The following is an 18,452-nucleotide window of genomic DNA, read 5'->3' on the forward strand; positions in this document are numbered from 1 at the left end:
GGACAGAAAGAGTTCGTCTCAAATTATTAACTGTTCTGTTCTAGCCTGTTGCCTTTCTTTTATTTTCTTTTTTATCTCTTTTTTTTTGGGGGGGGAGGGGAACAATTTAAACAATAATTCAAAAGAGTCGCTATTTATGCAAATTGCCGTTTCAACTTCTTCGAAATTATTCTCATTGATATTTTTATTCTAAACCAGATTTAAAATACGGAATCCGGACCACTAATTGTTTTAGTGAGGAAGTAAATGGATTTCTGTCACCTACTCTTGAGTAAGCCGGTTATAGTAACAGCTTTCATTCTGGGTATATCAAAGACGCATTGTTATTCTTGGAAACAATCCGCCTGCTATTCTCTAACAAAATAGATATTTGGCTACGGTTTTTAGCTTGTTATCAGGCTTCGCTCTTACACCAAATAAATAGTCTGGATGTGAAAGGTTATATACTATCTCCCGAGCGGGCAGGCTCCTGAAACGTGCAGTGCCAGGGCTCGCTACAAGTGAGCAGCAGCAACAACTTGTGAACAGCGTCCACACGCCGAGCAAACACTTGCATTACACACTTCCCAGGCTTCAGCAGGTACTTTAGGCACAATCTCCGATAATCACTTTGGCTGATCTGATATCTAACCTCTCGCGTACTTGCTCCCGAGAAACAGCGCTCTCCTGCCACGATCCAGCTGTGTCTCTGGCAAATAATTCACGCGTACCAGTTACACAGAGGCCGGTGTAGGCTGCTGTCTTGGGGGTGGAAAGGCAGCAATGCGTAGTTGGAGGTGAGGTGCGCTCTTCCTCGGATTTCCTCGCCGCACTGTGCCCTCCTACACACCTTTCATATCGGATTATGGCTATTTGGGAATATCCCTTCCCTCTTCCACCGACCCCCCAGCCTTAAAATTTCAAGCCAAATCCCGTCTGCGATGATGTCCTCCAGAATGAAGTTGCTTGAGCAATATTGGCTAGTTCTCCCTGCAGACAAGTCTTACCAAGGAGCTAAAGCTTTTACTCAGAGGCGGCACTGGGAACAAAAAATCCCAGCAATGTGGGAATTTCTCTGCTCTAAGAAATTCCACTAAACTTTTTCTTGGAGAGGTGAAGAGGGGTGGGTGGAGGGAGGAAAAACAACGCTTTCTACTCCCCATTTAGCTGGGAACTGCCGCCTCGGGTAATTCCAGAAGGCTGTGAGAACCCTCCAAATCACGGAGATGCGCAGGGCGCCAGCTTCTCCGTAATATTTTCCATGGGTGTCGCAACACGGCTCCCCCGCTCCGCATTTTAAACGAGCTCCTTCGGACCAAACATATAGCCCGTATTATCTCCGGCATGTCCTGTTTAAGTACAATTTAGCGGTCGCTACAGAAATGAGAGCAAAAACAAAGACGCGGCTAGGATCGATATACGCGTTAATAGCTTCGCTCCTATCTTATCTTCCTGCCATTTTGCAAAGTGAGAAGGCTTAACATTAAACCTCTTAGAGCAGGTTATTATATAATAAACAAGTGTGAAGCATTTTGCTACCTGACTCTTGGAGGAGGCAACATCCGTGGCTGCTGTGGGGGCAACACGCGTGTTTACCTGCCGCGGCTGAACCCGAGATATTCAGACACAAACGTGGCTGATAATTCAAGATGAAATACAACGTGTATTACTCTTGAAAAGAGGAATTTTCTATCCTTTCCTCGGTAATTGAGGTCATTCAGCCAGTAGGGTTCACCTGGAGTCCATACTGTGATACACACGTAACTCAAAGCTATTTTATCTTTTGTGCTGATAGTCAAGATCTCGGCTATAACATTGACATCAAACTCTGTCTGGGCGAATGACTAAGAGTGGTGCAAAACGTAAACTTTTGACCCTCAACTTTTTGACCTGCAGATGTAACGCCCTTAACCACAAAGATATACAAAAGCTATGCAGCTTCTTTTAGGACTAAGAGACTCGCACTGTTTCAATACTTCTGCCGTTTCCCCCAGCTTTATAAGGGAGCTTTTTTTTTTTTTTTTCATTCTTCTTGCTTTTGAGAAATCGGATACTTTTGTATTTTTAATTATTTTTTTCTTTTCCCTAATCTCGCAGCTTTGTAAAATGCTGTTAGATCAGTTTGCACAGCCTTTCGGCAGCGTTGGAGGGAAGCCTGTTACTCAAAGGCGCTATATGGTTACAATTGCAGGTGAAATGCTGGGTAAGTTCTGGGCGTGAGGTTGGAAGGAACGGAGCGACGAGACTTGGGGGAAAAGCTGCAGCTCTCTGCTGAAGGGTTTTAGTCATTTCTTCTTGATTTAAACATAAAGAAACAACTCTAATTGTTTGCGAAGCCTTGTCTAGGCAAACGAGTTGACTGTGAACTTGGTCTAAAGCGAGCTCTGCTGGTGATTCCTAGGGTGTGCAGATTTATCTTTTCTGCATTTACTTAACCTGGCAGTGAACTGCACGGGCTGCCATTTATTATCCGGAGACAGACTTCACCTCAAGCAAGGACTGTTCCACAAAATTGCAATAATTACCCAATAACCTTCATAGCAAATATTATTATTGAAAAGACATTTTTTGGGGGGAGGGGATATAGAAAAGATTTCTTTTACGTGTTATAAGGTAAAATTCATGCAAATTTTACACGCTCTCTGTGTCAGATTTGATATTGTTTGTGTGCGTAGCTACAGGAGCATGTGACTGGGGTGGACCGTGAGTATTTGCCTTCCAGAGAGACATTAGTGAAGATGCTTTAATTTGAAAGGGATAATATTTTCAAAGATGACCAGACGACTGTGGGATCTGTGGTTTTCCGCTCCAAATAGTAACCCTAGCCCTCAAATCGGGGACATTTTGAGGGCAGGAAAGAGACAGAACTAAGAAAGCCAACGACACCTTAACTTGGTCAGGAGATTTACTCGTGTCTGCATTAAATGCGTTAAATCTGTATTTGCGGGGAGGCAAAAGGTATTGCTCCAGTGTTCAGGATTTGAAATCGAAACCTCCTGATCCTCCCTTCATGATCTATTCCATTCAATTTCCCATGGAGCAGATTGCAAACTCCTCTATTGTCACCCTTCCACAGATACACACTTATTAAATGTAAGGAAATGGCAGAATAATAATTTCCCTGTAATGTTCTGAAATTAGGGCATTTGCGTGGTTTAGACAAGGCTGCAGAGCTGTAATTTACGGATGACTTTCCATTGGATTGTTATACTTCTGGTTTAGAGAAAGTTATGTCTTGCAAAGTCACCAGTTCCACACATTAAGGGAGCTGCCTAATCTTTAATTGTCTTTGCGCTTAGACATGAGACACTACACTCAAGTATTCCTTTCAAAGGATTAGGTAAACTAGATTTCAAATTGCAGTACGCAAGTTGCCATTTTTAAAGTAGAACAAACGCACACTTATTAATCCCCCAAATACATCAGAAAAATAACGTGTGAAGATAAAACTTCTCTCCTGATTCCCAGCGATAATTCTCCATGACATTTTTCCTCGGAAAACAATTCGGACCTGGGACTATTTTCACAGAGTTCGGCAGTCTGGGCTCGTTTGAATTTCAAATTTCAAAGGGTATTAGGAAATCTTAATGCATTTCTGGGTTTGAATGGTTTCAACTGTGATGCTTAGGACTGGGAAGGGCCAGAAAAGTGACGAAGTTGTAATTTCTACCTAACTTTCTTTTGTTGTTAGTGTTTCTTGCAGTACAGGCGGGTTTATATGCTTCTGGACTTAGGGTAATTTTTCTTTTCCGTAGTTCTTGAACCTCTGTACATTGTTTTGTGTGGGAGATCGTCCAGAAGCCACATTCAAAAATGTGGAAAACACATAGTATCAGATCTTTTCACTCTAGACAAGCAAAAATGACAACTCAGGATGATATCCAGGATCCTAAAACATTAGTTGAACGGGTGTCCCGTGCATGTTTGTATATTCGCCTGTTAATTCAAAAAGCGCAGTGTTGTTGAATACTGAGTAATCAAGAGCTGTTTTTGTCTAGTATAATTCCCGTCTACAAGCAAAGAATTTTCCTTGGAAAAGGACTCGTATATAGATGAAGACTAAACTTTTAAGGGTTTTTCATGCCTTGCCTCAAACTATAAATTTTTATGTCATATGGTATAATATAATACACACCTATCATATCTAGCTTTCTGATATTTCTATTGACGAAAATGTGACAACTAGAGTGCTATAAAATCTCCAGCTGTTTATAAGGAAATGATTTTCAAATGTGCATTTCGATATGCTCTTTTAAAGCCTTTCTCATTTTTTTTAATATGGAATATATGCAGATGTGTTTGTATAGTGTTGGTAGGAAGAACCGACAGACACAAAGGCATCAGATTCTATTTATCTTCGACACGGGTTGACTTTAAATATTAAATGTTTTTAAAACTGAAATCTTTGGGATGAACCTTAGGTACTAAAATTTCTTTAAAGCTAAAGACAAATAAATTAAAAATGGGAATCAGTCAGCAATATGTAGACCTTGAAGAAGTACACAACCACCTTACCCTCCTAAAACCCTGTGTCTTTCTCTCATTTTTGCTCACAGTAGCGAAACCAACCTAAACCACAACATTCAAATGGCATAGCACTAGCGAAATAAAACAAAGCCCATCTCTCACATCAAACCACCCCATTCTTTTGCAAACCCGACTTTATGACACATAAAGGAAAACAGTGCGATCTGCTGAATCAACGTTACTCCAAACCTGTGCAGAGAAAGAGATACCCACAGCTGGTTTGGAGACATGGATGGATAGATAGATAGATAGATAGATAGATAGACAGATAATGAGAATTCTCAAAATTCTGCCCTAGTCCCTGACTGTTTGCACCCCCCGAGATCACTCGCCAAAGTAACAGCTCTGAGGATAAGGATCAGGCCTTAATGCTACCCAGAGAAAGATAGAGCTCCTTTCACCCTTTCATTCAAGTCCTGGAAATTCAAAGACTAAAGTTAAATCCGGCCATAAAGTTTATTGCTGAGTAATCACACTTTAGTGAGAACAGTCCACTTAAATAAAAAGAATGTTGAAGTAAACACGCAGCTGGGGCCTACCCCACAATGGCAGCCAGCAATATAAGGCAGAAAGGGAGAGAGCAGAGCTACAGGGATATTTACAATCTTCAATAAACCAAGCCCGTATTTCATAATTTGCAGCACTCTAATGACCTGTAGTCTCTTGTATTAATGCTACAAGTTACAGTCAATTGGTTCGCTTTAAAAAAAAAAAAAAAAAAAGAAAGTCACAGGAACATATATACGTATACACAAGTACACACCCTTTGTATATATGAATACACCAATATTAGACACATATATGCATGTGCACGGCTTTACACAGACCTACACACTGATTTGTACAAGCAGGCACACATGCACGTAATTTAACTATATATTTATATTTATGCAATGACATATAGAATCAGGAAAAAGTTACAGCAACCTTATAGATGCGCATCCCCAAAACACACTACACACTCGCAGATGTACATATACACATAGCTAAAGCTTTCTTCACAACCCAATGCAGAAAATATGTATCTAAGCACTCCAGTACAATCTGTACCATTTTAATACTAGCTCTGATGTGCAACATATTTCACCAATCCAAAGATTATTACCATATCATCACGCCTCCAACTCTATCATGCCTACATAAGATACTGCCCAGATAATATCAAGCCCAATCTATTTTGTTTCTCCCTTTTTTAATCGCCTGCAGTAACTACTCTTTGCTAAACAAAACCTCTCCAAACTTGGAGAGTCTATTGGAGCAAAGGAAGTAATTATCTTCTGCGGTAGTCAAAGTGATTAAAGCTAGGCCCCAAAATCCATCTCTGCCAAAGTCGCTTATTGTGGTTTACTTTGATTTGATCGTTAAAATAGAGAGCTAGCTGCTGCGAGTGAAGGGATGGGGGGAGGTATTTGCAGCACAACCTGGATCATTAGTGCTTGATCCTGCCTCTCAGGCTCGGTGGGACCGTCCTGAAAACCTCCAGGCGGAGAGGAAGGGAAAGAGAAAGAGAAAGAAAGAGGCGAGAGGCAGCGAGAGCAAGCCGGAGCCTCGGCTTCCCCACTGTACAAATAAACTTTAAGGAACTTGTGCACAAAACTTACCTCTGACTTGCAAGGAGCCATTTTTCACATAGTACTGAGAACTTGTGGTTTGGATACTTCTGTCCCTAAACCTGACAATTTGAATGGCCAGGAGGCACACGTAGCCTGCAAAAGAGTCAAATGAAGTCCAGCGTCAGTGAGATTATATGTTATGTGGTATATAATGTTGGATGTCAACTCCCCAAAACCATAAAACTTACTTTAATGGCACCACGTGACTTTTTATAGCCAGTGAGCCTATCTGTCTGTGCTATGGATGATTTTACGATCTAATTCATAGACAAAACCCTATTCATTTGGCACCCAAATGTCATATAGCCGGAACTGGGGCTTATAAAGTTTACTGTTTTATAACTTTTAAGGGAAGGCATCAATGTAACCAGTCAGTAAATGTGCAAATCTTTAGTTGCTCTTAGAAGCTCAGAAGAGTTAACCATTCAAGCTCTGATGGGGTAAGTAACATTACATTTATAGCAAACTAATTGTAGTGAAGAAAACCAAAAATCTTAAAAGGGTGAAGAGTGGGAATGTGGCTAGAGAGGGTTACTAATAGAAGCAGAGGGCTTGCACATGGTTGTCCTGAAATATACGTAGTGAAACCACAGGAGAAATTCTAGAGCGATGCAAACACGCCTTGGAGTTAGCAGTGTATTTTAACAAAGCACATGTTTTGGGGTTTGGGGATTTTTTTTTTTTTAAATTTTAACCATCAGCAAACAGCTAACAGTTGATTCTGCCACAAAGGGTGTTGATTGTGGTCCTGCGATGCAGCTTTCCACCTAGCGAGAAACAAGTAAGGAAGAACTTATGGTCAAACTTTCAATTAAAAATATTGGTAGCGGACAATCACAGCATCCACCATTTGCAACGTGCAGCAGGAGCCAGGTAAAATATTATAACAAACTGCACGGGCTTTTTTTTTTTTTTTCCAGAGGCAAATCAGGAAGCACAACTTCTTGCTTTGCACAAACCAGATCACAAAAACTTTACAATAGAAAGTTTATTTTTTTGTTGATTTCCAGTCAGGTTTTTTTTAAAAACAAATAATAATAATAATAAAAAAAAAAGCTGATCACAGTTTGCTCAAACAGCCAGACTTTGACTATATTTGTAACTTTGTTCACAAAAAACATACATCACAGAAGCTGCGCTTAATAAGAGCCACTTCTAAGAGTTCGTGCAAAGAGTCATATACAAAGGCACAGCAAGGACATACTGCTTGGAATCACAGTTTTCGTCACAGATTCACTATTCACTACACGTAGGACAAGTTCAGTTGATTTCATCATTTCACCTCTACAACAGCATTAATTACACAGGAATTATATAGGTAGTTTGAATAAAAATATTTTTAACAGCTTGGAGCTATACAGACATTAACACTTGACCACACATGCACAGTTAAGCAGGTTGAGTGCAACACATAACATTTGTACTAAACCGGGGGAGGGTTTCCTTTCTCTCTCTCCTTTTTTTTTCCTAACTTCTTTTTTTTTCCCTTTTTGTTCTTTTTTGTTTAGTTTTGTTTTGTTTTAACAGTTACTTCAAGTAACACAGCTCGCTTCATATAAATAAGTTAAAACATCTATTATTTTTTTCAAGACAAAGCCATTCAAGACAAAGAAATGTACGATAAAAGCAGATCTACTTATACACGCGAGAGAATGGTAATAAACAGGCTCATGATTAAAAGATGAATAAGGGCGACAAGAACAGGGTTTCTTCACAGAAGTAACACAAGGAAGTTTTAGAAAGTCAACTTAGTACTGACATGAGACGACGCAGGGTCAGCTAATACTGCTCAGTACTTTTAATTGATCAAACGCTTAGGGACGGAATGCCCCTCCTGCAGCTGCCATGCTCATACTTTTCAGCTTATTATCCTTTTTCCATTTCATTCTCCTGTTTTGGAACCAGATCTTTATTTGTCTCTCTGAGAGGCAAAGAGCATGTGCTATTTCAATCCTTCTTCTGCGGGTCAGGTATCTATTGAAGTGAAATTCCTTTTCGAGCTCCAAGGTCTGATAGCGGGTGTAAGCAGTCCGAGCCCTTTTCCCTTCTGGTCCCCCTATGTTGTCTGGAAGAGAAAAGTACATGATTTAGATTCTCAGCAGCCACTCGGAGCCTTCCTGTCTCATTGCAGCTACCAGCGACCAGGACCGTTATTCTGAGTCCTGCTTGGTTTTGTTTCTGGTTTGGGTAAACGCTCAACAAGTTTCCCCCTCTAGCCCCTCTTAGGAAAGGCTTGGGGGAGGGGGATTTGGTAGTCTCGGTAAGTTTTCGCTTGGATTTGCGATTCGATTTTTTTTAATGGAATTTTTTGACCTTTTTTTTTTTTAAATACGGTTAATTCTCCCCCATGCCTCCCCCAGCTAAGCTGATTTAGAGGATGGCTCTGCTGGTAGCTGTGTTTTCAGAGTTGAGAGAGCCAAAGCTGAAACGTGCAGCCCTTTCCCACGGCTGAGCTGGGGAAGGCTCTGAGAGGCAGCGAGCCTCCGGCCGCTCTCCCAGCAGCGAAGGCAGGGCAGGTACCCGGGGATGAAAGTTGCTTCGTTTCCCCGTGCCCCTCAAGCCTTCTCCCTCTAGTTTGGGGCGACTTGCCCTCCCCCCTCCCCCATGGCTTCCCAGCAGCGAAAACTGCCCTTCTCACCCTTTCCTATTCTCTTTTTAATATGTCTAAGCAAAATAAATGGGGTCAGCCGCGCCGTTCCCACTGGAAGATACCCCATCCAGAGGAGAGCCGGGAGCAGCTTCTGCTCCCGATCTCCCTTCGGCAAAGCGCCTTCTACTCCCCACGCCGGCGCTGGGAGCCAGGCGGGCGGTGTTTTCGGGGCCGGGCAGTTTTTTTTTTTCCTTTCGGGGGGGACTCGCCCAGAGAAGGGAGCGTGCTTCCCTGCTAGCAGAGTTGTGCTGTGCGCGGAGACTGCCCGCTCTCACGCCCTCCTTTCCCCCTCTCCCCGACCTTGCTCGGCGCAGCCACCCGGTTTACATTAAATCCTCCTTTTCCTCCAGAGAAATAAAGAAAGAACAGGGTATTTGCTTTACCATGACTTATGTGCAGTTTTCGCATCCAGGGGTAGATCTGGGGCTGTGAAGGCTGGGCTGTGCTTTGGTCGTTCGGGGCACTTGCCTGCTCGCTGCTTGCTGGAGTGTCTTCCTCAGTCCCAGACGAGGTGCCAACCCCGTCTCTGCTGATGTGCGTGTTGCTGCTGGAATTGGACGAAGTGCTGGTGGAGTTGGCGAGGGAGTTTTTCACCCCGTGGTGACTCTCGCTGACAGGCGAACCGGCCACGGCGGTGCAGGGCAGAGGGTCAGGGGGAGGCGAGTGGGAAGACGTCGCGGGCTGGTTGTACCTGGGCTCTGTCGAGGCAGAGGTGGTGTTGGCCGGGTAACTGCGGGGTCTCTCATTGGCACCAAAGTGGGTGGAAGCAGAGCGCCCGACGCTGAGGTCCATGCCATTGTAGCCGTATCCGTACCTGCCGGAGTGCATGCTGGCGGAGTCCCTGTATTGCTCGCTCACCGAGCTGTGATCTCCATAATTATGTAACTGGTAGTCCGGGCCATTTGGATAGCGACCGCAAAATGAGTTTACAAAATAAGAGCTCATTTGTTTTTTGATATGTGTGCTTGATTTGTGGCTCTTGGTCGTTTTGTGCGTCTATAGCACCCTTGCACAATTTATGATGAATTATGGAAATGACTGGGACATGTACTTGGTTCCCTCCTACGTAGGCACCCAAATATGGGGTACGGCTTCACATCACGTGCTTTTGTTGTCCAGTCGTAAATCCTGCCTGATGACCTCTAGAGGTAAACTCGTGCACTGGTGGGGGAGCTGGGAGGGCGCGGGCGGCCCGGGGCGCGCCTCCCGTGCGCGCCGCCGCCGCCGCCGCCCGCCCGTCCGCCGGCCTCCAGCGCCACCCGCTGGCGGCGTGGGGGATGGCGGCGGCTCGGCGGGGTCGGCCCGGGGTGACGGCCCCCGACGGCGGCGCGGAGCGGCGCGGAGAGGCGCGGAGCGGAGCGGGGCGCGCCGCCGCCGGCACCGGCAACCAGCGGCGAGGCTGCGGGGCCGGCGGGGCTGCTCGTCCTAGCCGGCCGCTGGGGAGCTGGGTGTGCAGAGAGCGCTCCGCTTTGTGCCTGCTTTCTCCTCCGTGCGGGGCTTTTTTACACCAGTTCACAAATCCCATACGATCCGTTCTCGGGTGCTGCCAAGGCTTATGTCCCTTCTAACATATATATGTATCTATATAATTTCCCCCCACACTTATTCCCGTGCCGGTTCTTTCGAGAGGCGGCCGGGTCCTGCCGATGTGAAATGGCAGGTATCTATTAAAGATAAATATCGTGCAGCGTTTTTCCAACTAGGGGGTCAAATTCCAGGCGACTTTACGGCCGCCGTTATTTTATCGCCTCTCGGAAGGGAAAAAAACCCCTCCAAATGCGGCGGTAGCCATTTTGCATTAGTGCTCTCTAGATCTGGCTTTTAAAACATTTAGAGTGGTAGCCCAAATTGTACTGCCTTCCAAACAAAAGAGCCTCGATGCGCATACAAGTGCATTTGTACACAGCTTCACATGCACACTCATGCACACGCAATATAATAGAGATATATATTAGTTAATATTTTTGCTGCGCTGATTTTACTTTTACAGAACTCGAAGTGGAATCATTTTATGGCAGCTATTTTTCTTCAGAATATCAATTTATTTTTTTCCAGTGCTAAGTAATGTGAATGTGAATTAAGATAACACAGAAGCAGGAAAGAAAATCCCCGAGTAAATAAGACTTTTTCTTTAAATAACAAAGAAAGAAAGAGAGATAAAAGAAAAAAAAAGATCGCTCTAAGCTCACGAAGCCCCAAGAAATGTAGTCCATAATTCAAAGCCCCTTCAGTGTAGAGCTGAGCTCACCAAAACCTCGGCGTATGCTCAACGGGAACCGCAGAAAATTGCCCGCTTCGAAACCTCTGCCCTCGCTTCCCCTGAAGTTTAACGCCGAGTTTTTACTTTAATACTAGTAGTGCAGATTAAGCAGTTTAGCGACATTTAAAAAATACAAAAAAAAAAAACCCCAAAAAACTCCCTGCAATTCATCTTCACTTTAGCTGAAAGTTTATACACAGGGATCAATACAACGATTTTTTAAAAGGATTTTTCTTCCTTTTGCTATTTAAATATCTTATACGTAACTAAAACTTTTTTTCCCCCTGCAGATCAAAAACTCTCAAACACATCATCACGAGATGGCCCGCCGTAGCGGGAGCTGGCAGAAACATAAACCTAGCATTTTCTAAAATCTCTTGTCTTTCTACAATATGAACATTTCTAATTCAAAAAAAGGCTCAAAATAATTTGCTTATCTTTTCTCACACAAGCACACCAGGGACACTCATCCACACACAGATGCTCATCTCAAATATTTGAAATTCTGGGCCAGTTCTCTAATACTTTAACCAACGCCATATATGCTTTGGAAAGGTGATTACATGCATATATGCCTGTAGCTCGAAAGCTGGGGCTTCCACATATATTAAAGTAAGTCACAGATAATTGCAAATATACATCTTTTAACCAAGCCTTATGGGGATTAATAGACTGTGACAAACCTATAGGATTTCAGTAGCAGAAGGAACACAAGGTAAATAATAGTAGTAGTAGTAGTAGTAGTAGTAGTAAGCACTAAGGAAAGGCCTGGTAGCGTTTATTAAACGTGGTTCTACTCCCCTGACTTTTCCTCTGTTTCTTCGCTGCTGGGCTGTGTGGAATTTATGAATTTGTTTTCCTTTTTCCATTTCATCCGCCTGTTTTGAAACCATATTTTAATCTGGCGTTCAGTAAGGCAGAGAGCGTTTGCAATCTCAATACGTCGTCTTCGGGTTAAGTATCTGTTAAAATGAAATTCCTTCTCTAACTCTAGCGTTTGGTATCTGGTGTAAGTTTGCCTCCCTCGTCTCCCATGTGTTCCATATACTGTACCTGTAGAAGTAAAGACAAAACGATCGCATTGGACAGGGCCCAGTGATTTCAGACCAGAAAGAGCGATTAGTATATTCTGCCTCCTTTTGCAGGCACAATCACGGGGAGTGGGGGAAGCTGCTCTGGTTTCCTGGAGGATTTTTTTTAGGTTTTTTTTTTTTTTTAATTCTCTCTTTTCCTTTTCTCCTGCCTGACGAGCTGTAAATGCGGGTGTGCAGTGTGCTTACGGCGGTGGGGTAAGTGGGATACAAGAGGCTTTAAGGTGGACCTAGGGAAGGTGCAGGAGGTAGCAGGGTGTGAACCGCTGAGCAGTGGCTGCTCTCTGCGCGCTGGGAGCCTGTGCGCGCACACACACAGACACAGGCACACGTGTGCTATCCGGGAAGCCTCACGCATGTGGCTGTGCGTGTGTGTGTGCACGCACATGTGGCTGTGTTGACACAAACATACAGCCATTGCCATGGCTGTGACTACAGAAGGTCTCTAAGTATAATTATAGACATCAGCTAAATATCGTAGAAGAGCGTTTTGCCATTTGCTCCGGAATTTATTGCTCTTGAATGCAAAGCAGCATCAGAATGGTCTTGCTAAAAGTTTATTTTTCAAAAAAAGGAAGGAGACCTACCCTGAAGCAAACATAAACTCGGGAGGGTGGGAGAGAAGGTGAGTCATTAGCAAACACTTGAAGTAAACGCTTAAATTTGGGACTATAAAAAATAAATGCCATCCCAATACAACCCTCCCACTCCACCCCCACCCCTCAGTCCCCCAGCAGCACTCCTGTACAGAATAGTTCAATTATGTGAAGTTGACTCCTAAGTCAGGAAAAATTCGCGATGCCATGGAAGTGCGCCCACGGCCCCAGAAACGTGCTTTCAATATCCAATACTCGCAGGCTAATGAGCTGGGGGAGGGGGGCGAGGAGGAATGTACCACAAATGCATTGGATCCTCGGTACAGAGGGCATATTCCATGCATCGCTCTCTGACAATGAAGAAGCAGAGCAGAGGCTTTGGGATGGCTTTAAGAGAGTGATAAAACTGCTTTACTCCTTTTTATTTATTTTCCCCCTTACTTTCTAAGGATTTCCCAGTAACTTTCACCAGTAAACCTACATACTGGGATCTTGGCCACCATTCCCTGGGTGCCAACGCGCCAGGTCTAATATAACCTGGGAAGGTTTCATGCTACGTATTGCCCTGCAGGAACAATGTTTCTCCAGCAATCTGGACTTTATCTAAGACCCCAAAAAAAAAAAAAAAAAAAAAAAAAGGGAAAGAAACTTTTCCTTTTCCTCCCCTCCCCGCCCTTGATTGCACCGAGATGCCTTACCAGCGCAGGAGTTCATCCGCTGCATCCAGGGGTAAACAGGGCTCGTGTACTTCCGGTCGGTGCCTTCGTCATTTATAATTTTGGCTTGGCCGCCGCTGGATTTGTACTGTTGATCGGGAGAAAACTGCAGGTAGTCCCCGGGCCCCCTCTGTTTGCCACTGCCGGAAGGAGAGGCGCTACTAATGTCCTTGTCCGAATAAAAACAAGAGGCTCCGTACTCATAGGAAGCCCGATTGCAAGCAATGACGGTGTTGGACTGTTGGTAGAAACAAGGTGAGGTGTAAGTCTTGTCCTGCAGGCTGCTTGCCCCGTACGAAGCCGGAAAATGCCTGAGAGCATCATAGCCCGCCGGGTACAGGGGGATCTGCCCGAGGAAGGAGTCCTGGCCCCCGGGCAGGCTCCCCGGGAAAGTGGGATTCACAAAATAGGAACTCATTTGCTCTCCCCCTCTCCCGGACCGTGATTTGTTGTGTATTAGTACATCTGGCGATAACTATTAGGAGTCATCGAAGTGGTTTGTTTCTGGATGGCCGAGCGCCAAAAGCGACAGCAGAAAATAGGAGCAGCTGACGGCGGGGCGGCCAATGGGAGCGCGCGCGGCGCCCGCTCCCCCGGGGCCGCCGCCACCGCGCCGCCAACTTACCGGCAGCCCCGGCCCCGCCGCGCCGCCCCGCGCCCCCCGCACCGCTCCGCGCAGCCCGCGGGACCGGCCGCGCCCTCGCCGCGGCACCGCCCCTCCGCGGGAAAATAATCCAATAATAATAACAACAGTAACAGCGATAATTCTCGGCAGCGCGAGCGGTGTGACAGTGGCGAATGGGGACACCCCCCCGGCCGCTGGAGGTGTGTGTAGGGGGGCGCCCTTAAAAGTTGGAGGCCCCACGACAGGGGGAGTCGCGAAACCCCACGGGAAGGATGCGGGAACGGCCCCCGTCTCTCCGGCGGAGGGAAGGAGGAGGGAGGGAAGGAGAAGGCGGTGGAGGATGCTGCGGAGGGAAACTTTGGAGCGGAGGGAGCACGTGAAAAGGGGAGCGGAGCGCCGCGCAACGTGGGGGGCAAAGGGGTGGGGGGCGGCCTCTCTCCATTTTGCCGTCGCGATGCCACAACCCCATCCAAGAATTTTTAAGCGATTTTAAAACGTATTTATTTATCCATTCAGTCGAAAATTGCCCCTCCACTAAGGCTTCCCTTCGGAGCTCAGGGAGCCCACCCCAGCGCCGAGTACAGCTTTTGTGAGAGAGGCTAACGCGTCCTGCAGTGGAAGAGGTCTAGTATCATAATGAACGTCCCCATAATTAACGCGGAGGTTGTGGCAGTGGTCTTTTGGGGAGTGGGATTTTTGATTTGCACCAAGTGCCCGAGGAGGCCTCGGGAAGAGCTGTATGGGCTCCCGGCGCCCCCTCGGCAGCCCAGATAAAGTTCCATGTGTCTTTTCTGCCCAAGTCTACCCCCCTCCCGCCAGAGTAGAGCCGAAGAAATGAAACATTCAAATTCAAAAATGAGCCAGTAGGACTATTCCTAATTAATACAACCCCGCTAATGAGTCCGCAGAAGCCAATCGGTTTCGTTGTTGCTGCGAATAATTTGATTAAGCGTGGATGTGTGTCTTTAAGAGGGGAAGAACAATACACGAAACAAACATTTCCACCTTCATTTTTCAATATGGCAGTTACCCCATAGCGGAAATATAATTCTTGGCCCAGGGCTCGGACAGTAACCGTGCTGATGAAATTCGCTGATGCGCATTTAATTCAGCCGTAACCCTGCAGTTCCTGCAGATAACATGAGGTTGTTCATTCCAAGCTGTGTTTACTCATAATCCGTGCCCATTACAACAGATTGAATAGACTAATTTTAAACGCGCTCTGTCACGTAAAGTGACATTCGTACGAGCCCCTTTTCCTAAAGCTGCTTTCAAAGCAGAGTTTTGTTGTTGTTGGGAGACTATTTGTCTCATTTCCGGGGGCAGATTACGATACCTATAAAACAGTAGTGAGTTAAAACATCACTCCACAATAGTTTGTATTGTTTTCAGTCTCAGCTGGACTTTCACATTCAGATGTTGATTGCCTTCGGTTTTTTTTTCAACTTCCTTAACCTCTTCAGCCCAGCTAATCCACAAACACACCTGGTAGAATTACAGCTCACTAGCTGCATGCTTTGAGAGGCCACTTCAGAAACACGTATTTCCTGAAAAGCAGATTTCTCCGGAAAAAATAAGTTTTTTTACTCGGTGAGAATAGAGTTTTAAAAGGAGGAAACATCAGCAAGCAAGCACACACAGAGAGCACGCTAAAGACGAAAAGGTTTTTAAAAGAGCATATTTTCACCAATTTAGGTCAGAACGAAAACGCACCATGAAAAAATGAATACTCGGGACAAGCAAAAAGCACCGGCCTTACTTCTAAAAAGTTGTGGGCAGACGATCTTTTGCTTGTAACCATCACATAAAGATCAAAACAAAATTTAAAATAAAAATGGCTCCAGGCTTAGTTATATTTACATTTTATAGCATCGGTTACAGTCTGATTTTTTTCCTCTGTTTCTTTTTGTTTCTTTCCCGTTTTTCAAGTTACTGTTTGCGTCCAAACCAAGTTGCGAAAGCCCGACCACAGGCAGCGAAAATATTTTTTCGACGATCCCATAATACGAAAAGGAATGAAATGAGCACGTTTGCTTGACTGGGTCATGTTAGAGTAGTTACAGTGACAGCTAAACAATCTGCACTGCAATCTCTGCTTCAGTCACATTCAGGCGTCCTTTCCGCTCCTCCCCCTACCCCAGAAAACCCCGAATTACAATAATCTGCTACCCCCCAGGTCTGCCGAGGAAATGTATTGCCTGGACACATTTCGTAGCAGTTTTCCTTCACCATTTCAGCCCCCACTCTGGAAAGCAAAAAGAAAGCCAGCCGCTGCATTCTGCCACAGCAACAAAGTCACATTTTCGCGATACCCGTGTATTTCGTACCCCTTTTATTTGTTTTCGTAATTCCACGCACCCCAGCACCTCCTCCACAGAGCACTTCGCCTTACTCCTCCCGCCGAAAACGCGTCCGCGACGCCAGCCACTTTCGGGTACAGGTGCGGAGGTAGTTACCCTCTTAAGCTCAAAAGCCTCCTTCTCCTCGTGTATAAAACCACTTTCAAATCATTTTCGTGCTCACCAGCGTCATCAAAACCAACCTTTAACTAATAGCTCTTAATCCGAACAGTTTGGGCAAGGCAGACCGCTGTTTAGACTGGCGGGGTACAGGGAGCCTGGCCGGGGGGACGCGGGCTGGTCCTCCCCAGCCGGCTCCCACCGTGGTAACTTGCAGTTGGCACACACCGAGGTGGAAGCGGAGGGGAAGGGGAGTGGGCAGAGCCGGTCCTGCCGGAATATCTTGCCCGGGGGTGAGCTCCCATACTTCCATAGATGAAGTAGGCCGGATTTTTTTTTTTTTTTCCCGTCTTGGTCTTTTATTTGGGCTCCCCCGAGCAGCGCAGGCTGCCAGCGCTGCTCTTCCAGGGACTGCGGGGGCCGCTCCACTCCGCGCCCGCCTCCGCCATCCCGCCACGCCGTGGCAGCACTGAGCACCCGCGGCCCCGCAATAAATAATCCGGCGCTCACTGCAGCTCCAGTCCGGCGGATACCGCAATGCAATGCAAATGCAGTGCTTTATCAGCCCGGCGGCACAGGCAGAGCCGGGGCCGCCGCTTAAAGCCCTCCGAGCCGCTCCTTCGCCGTGAGGAGGCGGGAGCGGAGCCGGGCGGCAGCGGCGGGCGGTCCCGGGGGCGCCGTCCCCGGGTCCCCGCTGCCCCCCGCCGGCACACCCCGCGGGGCACCGGCCCGCCGGCCGCCGCTCCCCCGCCCCAGCGCCGCACCATAACAGTCACAACAAGGAGAGAAAGGGGGGGGGAAAGCTCCGTCTCCGGCGCTAAAATGCGTTTAGCCGCCGCGAAGCCCGCTCCGCGCAGCCGAGGCACGCAAGCCGCCCACGCAGCCAACCGCCGGGAACGGACCCACGGCGGGGCAGGGGATTTATGCAGGCAGCACTTGATCTGATAAAGAAAATCTAAGGCACATTCGCGCTGTTTCCCCCCGTCTAGAAATAACCTTCCTCTTGGACATGGCAGAGAAGATAGGAGACATTATGCTGTTTGTTTGTTTGGGGTTTTTTTTTTCATTAAATAGTAAAAAATAATACATCTAAATTTCGTCAACCGCAAATGAAATTTAAGTTAATGAGTTAATGCTGCGAATTAATTTTAAAACGTGTTTGGGAATATCACTTTTTTCCCTCATGCTGGGAAAAAAAATCCCCTCCATTTATGCTGTAAAATTGAATTATTAGAAAATAGCATGAACGTCACAACATACCCCTAGCTAATGCAAAAAGAAATTAGCTTCGTGGAAAAAAAAATAAGAAATAAAATCCACGGTTTCCTTGCTAAATCACAGAAAATAAACATTTTATTTAGTCATATTTTTGCATGCACTGGTTAAGTCAAAATCCACTGAGCTGCAGCCATCTCTATTTTTGGCCGGTAACATTTCCATTTGCTTTAATTACACTTGTCTAATATTTAAACGTATTAAACCATTTTCCCTGCTTACAGTAGTGTCATATACATTTCTCACCTTTTAGGTTCTGGCTCACAGGAGCCCCTGCGACTTTGACAGCTGTCGCTTTGGCTGCACAGGAGACGAATCGCCCTCCTTTTGGTGCCAGAAGAAGCAGGAAATTAGCCAGGTTGCAAGTTGAAAATCTGCCACGCCAGTGCTTTGAATCCAATATGCCACACCTTCCAGCGGGGGAACTGGAAATTGCCATCCCGGATCTGTGTTCTAGGCGGCTGCTTATGCCGAACCTCCGCACACTTTGTTCACTATTGCCTTACAAAGAACAAATGAAATGGGGATTGAAAGCCAGAGAGATCCGAAGCAGGACAGAGCTCAGCAAAAGAATGCGGCTCTATTCTCGCAAGGGAAATTATAAAAAAGTTCATGTTCACGGTTACCATCCACATGACCGACAACGACCAATGGAAAAACC

General features: G+C 45.9%; 3 protein-coding genes across 4 annotated transcripts in view; all 3 read right to left on the reverse strand.

Moving 5' to 3' along the window:
• Window positions 1-18,394, reverse strand: part of HOXA3 (homeobox A3) — a 45,050-nt gene extending 26,656 nt beyond the window's left edge. For both annotated transcript variants that reach the window (XM_085050990.1, XM_085050988.1), the window contains exons 1-2: window positions 18,038-18,394; window positions 6,108-6,212 (exon numbers count right to left, since the gene is read on the reverse strand). The gene's annotated coding sequence lies outside the window, so the exon portion shown is untranslated. The remainder of the gene's footprint in view (window positions 1-6,107; window positions 6,213-18,037) is intronic.
• The window catches only part of HOXA5 (homeobox A5), a 315,710-nt gene continuing 304,350 nt past the window's right edge, over window positions 7,093-18,452 (reverse strand). Inside the window, exons 2-3 of the mRNA XM_085050997.1 lie at window positions 9,153-10,333; window positions 7,093-8,184 (exon numbers count right to left, since the gene is read on the reverse strand). Of these exons, the coding sequence (XP_084907123.1) occupies window positions 7,934-8,184; window positions 9,153-9,714 (813 nt within the window). The 5' untranslated portion in view covers window positions 9,715-10,333 and the 3' untranslated portion in view covers window positions 7,093-7,933. The remainder of the gene's footprint in view (window positions 8,185-9,152; window positions 10,334-18,452) is intronic.
• Window positions 10,330-18,031, reverse strand: HOXA6 (homeobox A6). The gene is made up of 2 exons (XM_085051003.1): window positions 13,415-18,031; window positions 10,330-12,082 (listed from the first exon to the last, which is right to left on the reverse strand). Exons 1-2 carry the CDS (start codon window positions 13,848-13,850, stop codon window positions 11,823-11,825), a joined length of 696 nt encoding a protein of 231 aa, XP_084907129.1. The 5' UTR covers window positions 13,851-18,031; the 3' UTR covers window positions 10,330-11,822.

Source organism: Lichenostomus cassidix, chromosome 2, assembly GCF_008360975.1.
Source record: "Lichenostomus cassidix isolate B80296 chromosome 2, HeHo_3.0, whole genome shotgun sequence".
NCBI classification, from domain to species: domain Eukaryota; kingdom Metazoa; phylum Chordata; class Aves; order Passeriformes; family Meliphagidae; genus Lichenostomus; species Lichenostomus cassidix.

Bases quoted from the DNA above. Each gene is read 5' to 3' on its own strand.
- HOXA6 (XM_085051003.1), bottom strand. From the start codon at position 13,850: ATGAGTTCCTATTTTGTGAATCCCACTTTCCCGGGGAGCCTGCCCGGG. The intron at 12,083-13,414 runs GTAAGGCATCTC...TTACTTCTACAG, and splicing joins GCGGATGAACTCCTGCGCTG to GTACAGTATATGGAACACAT.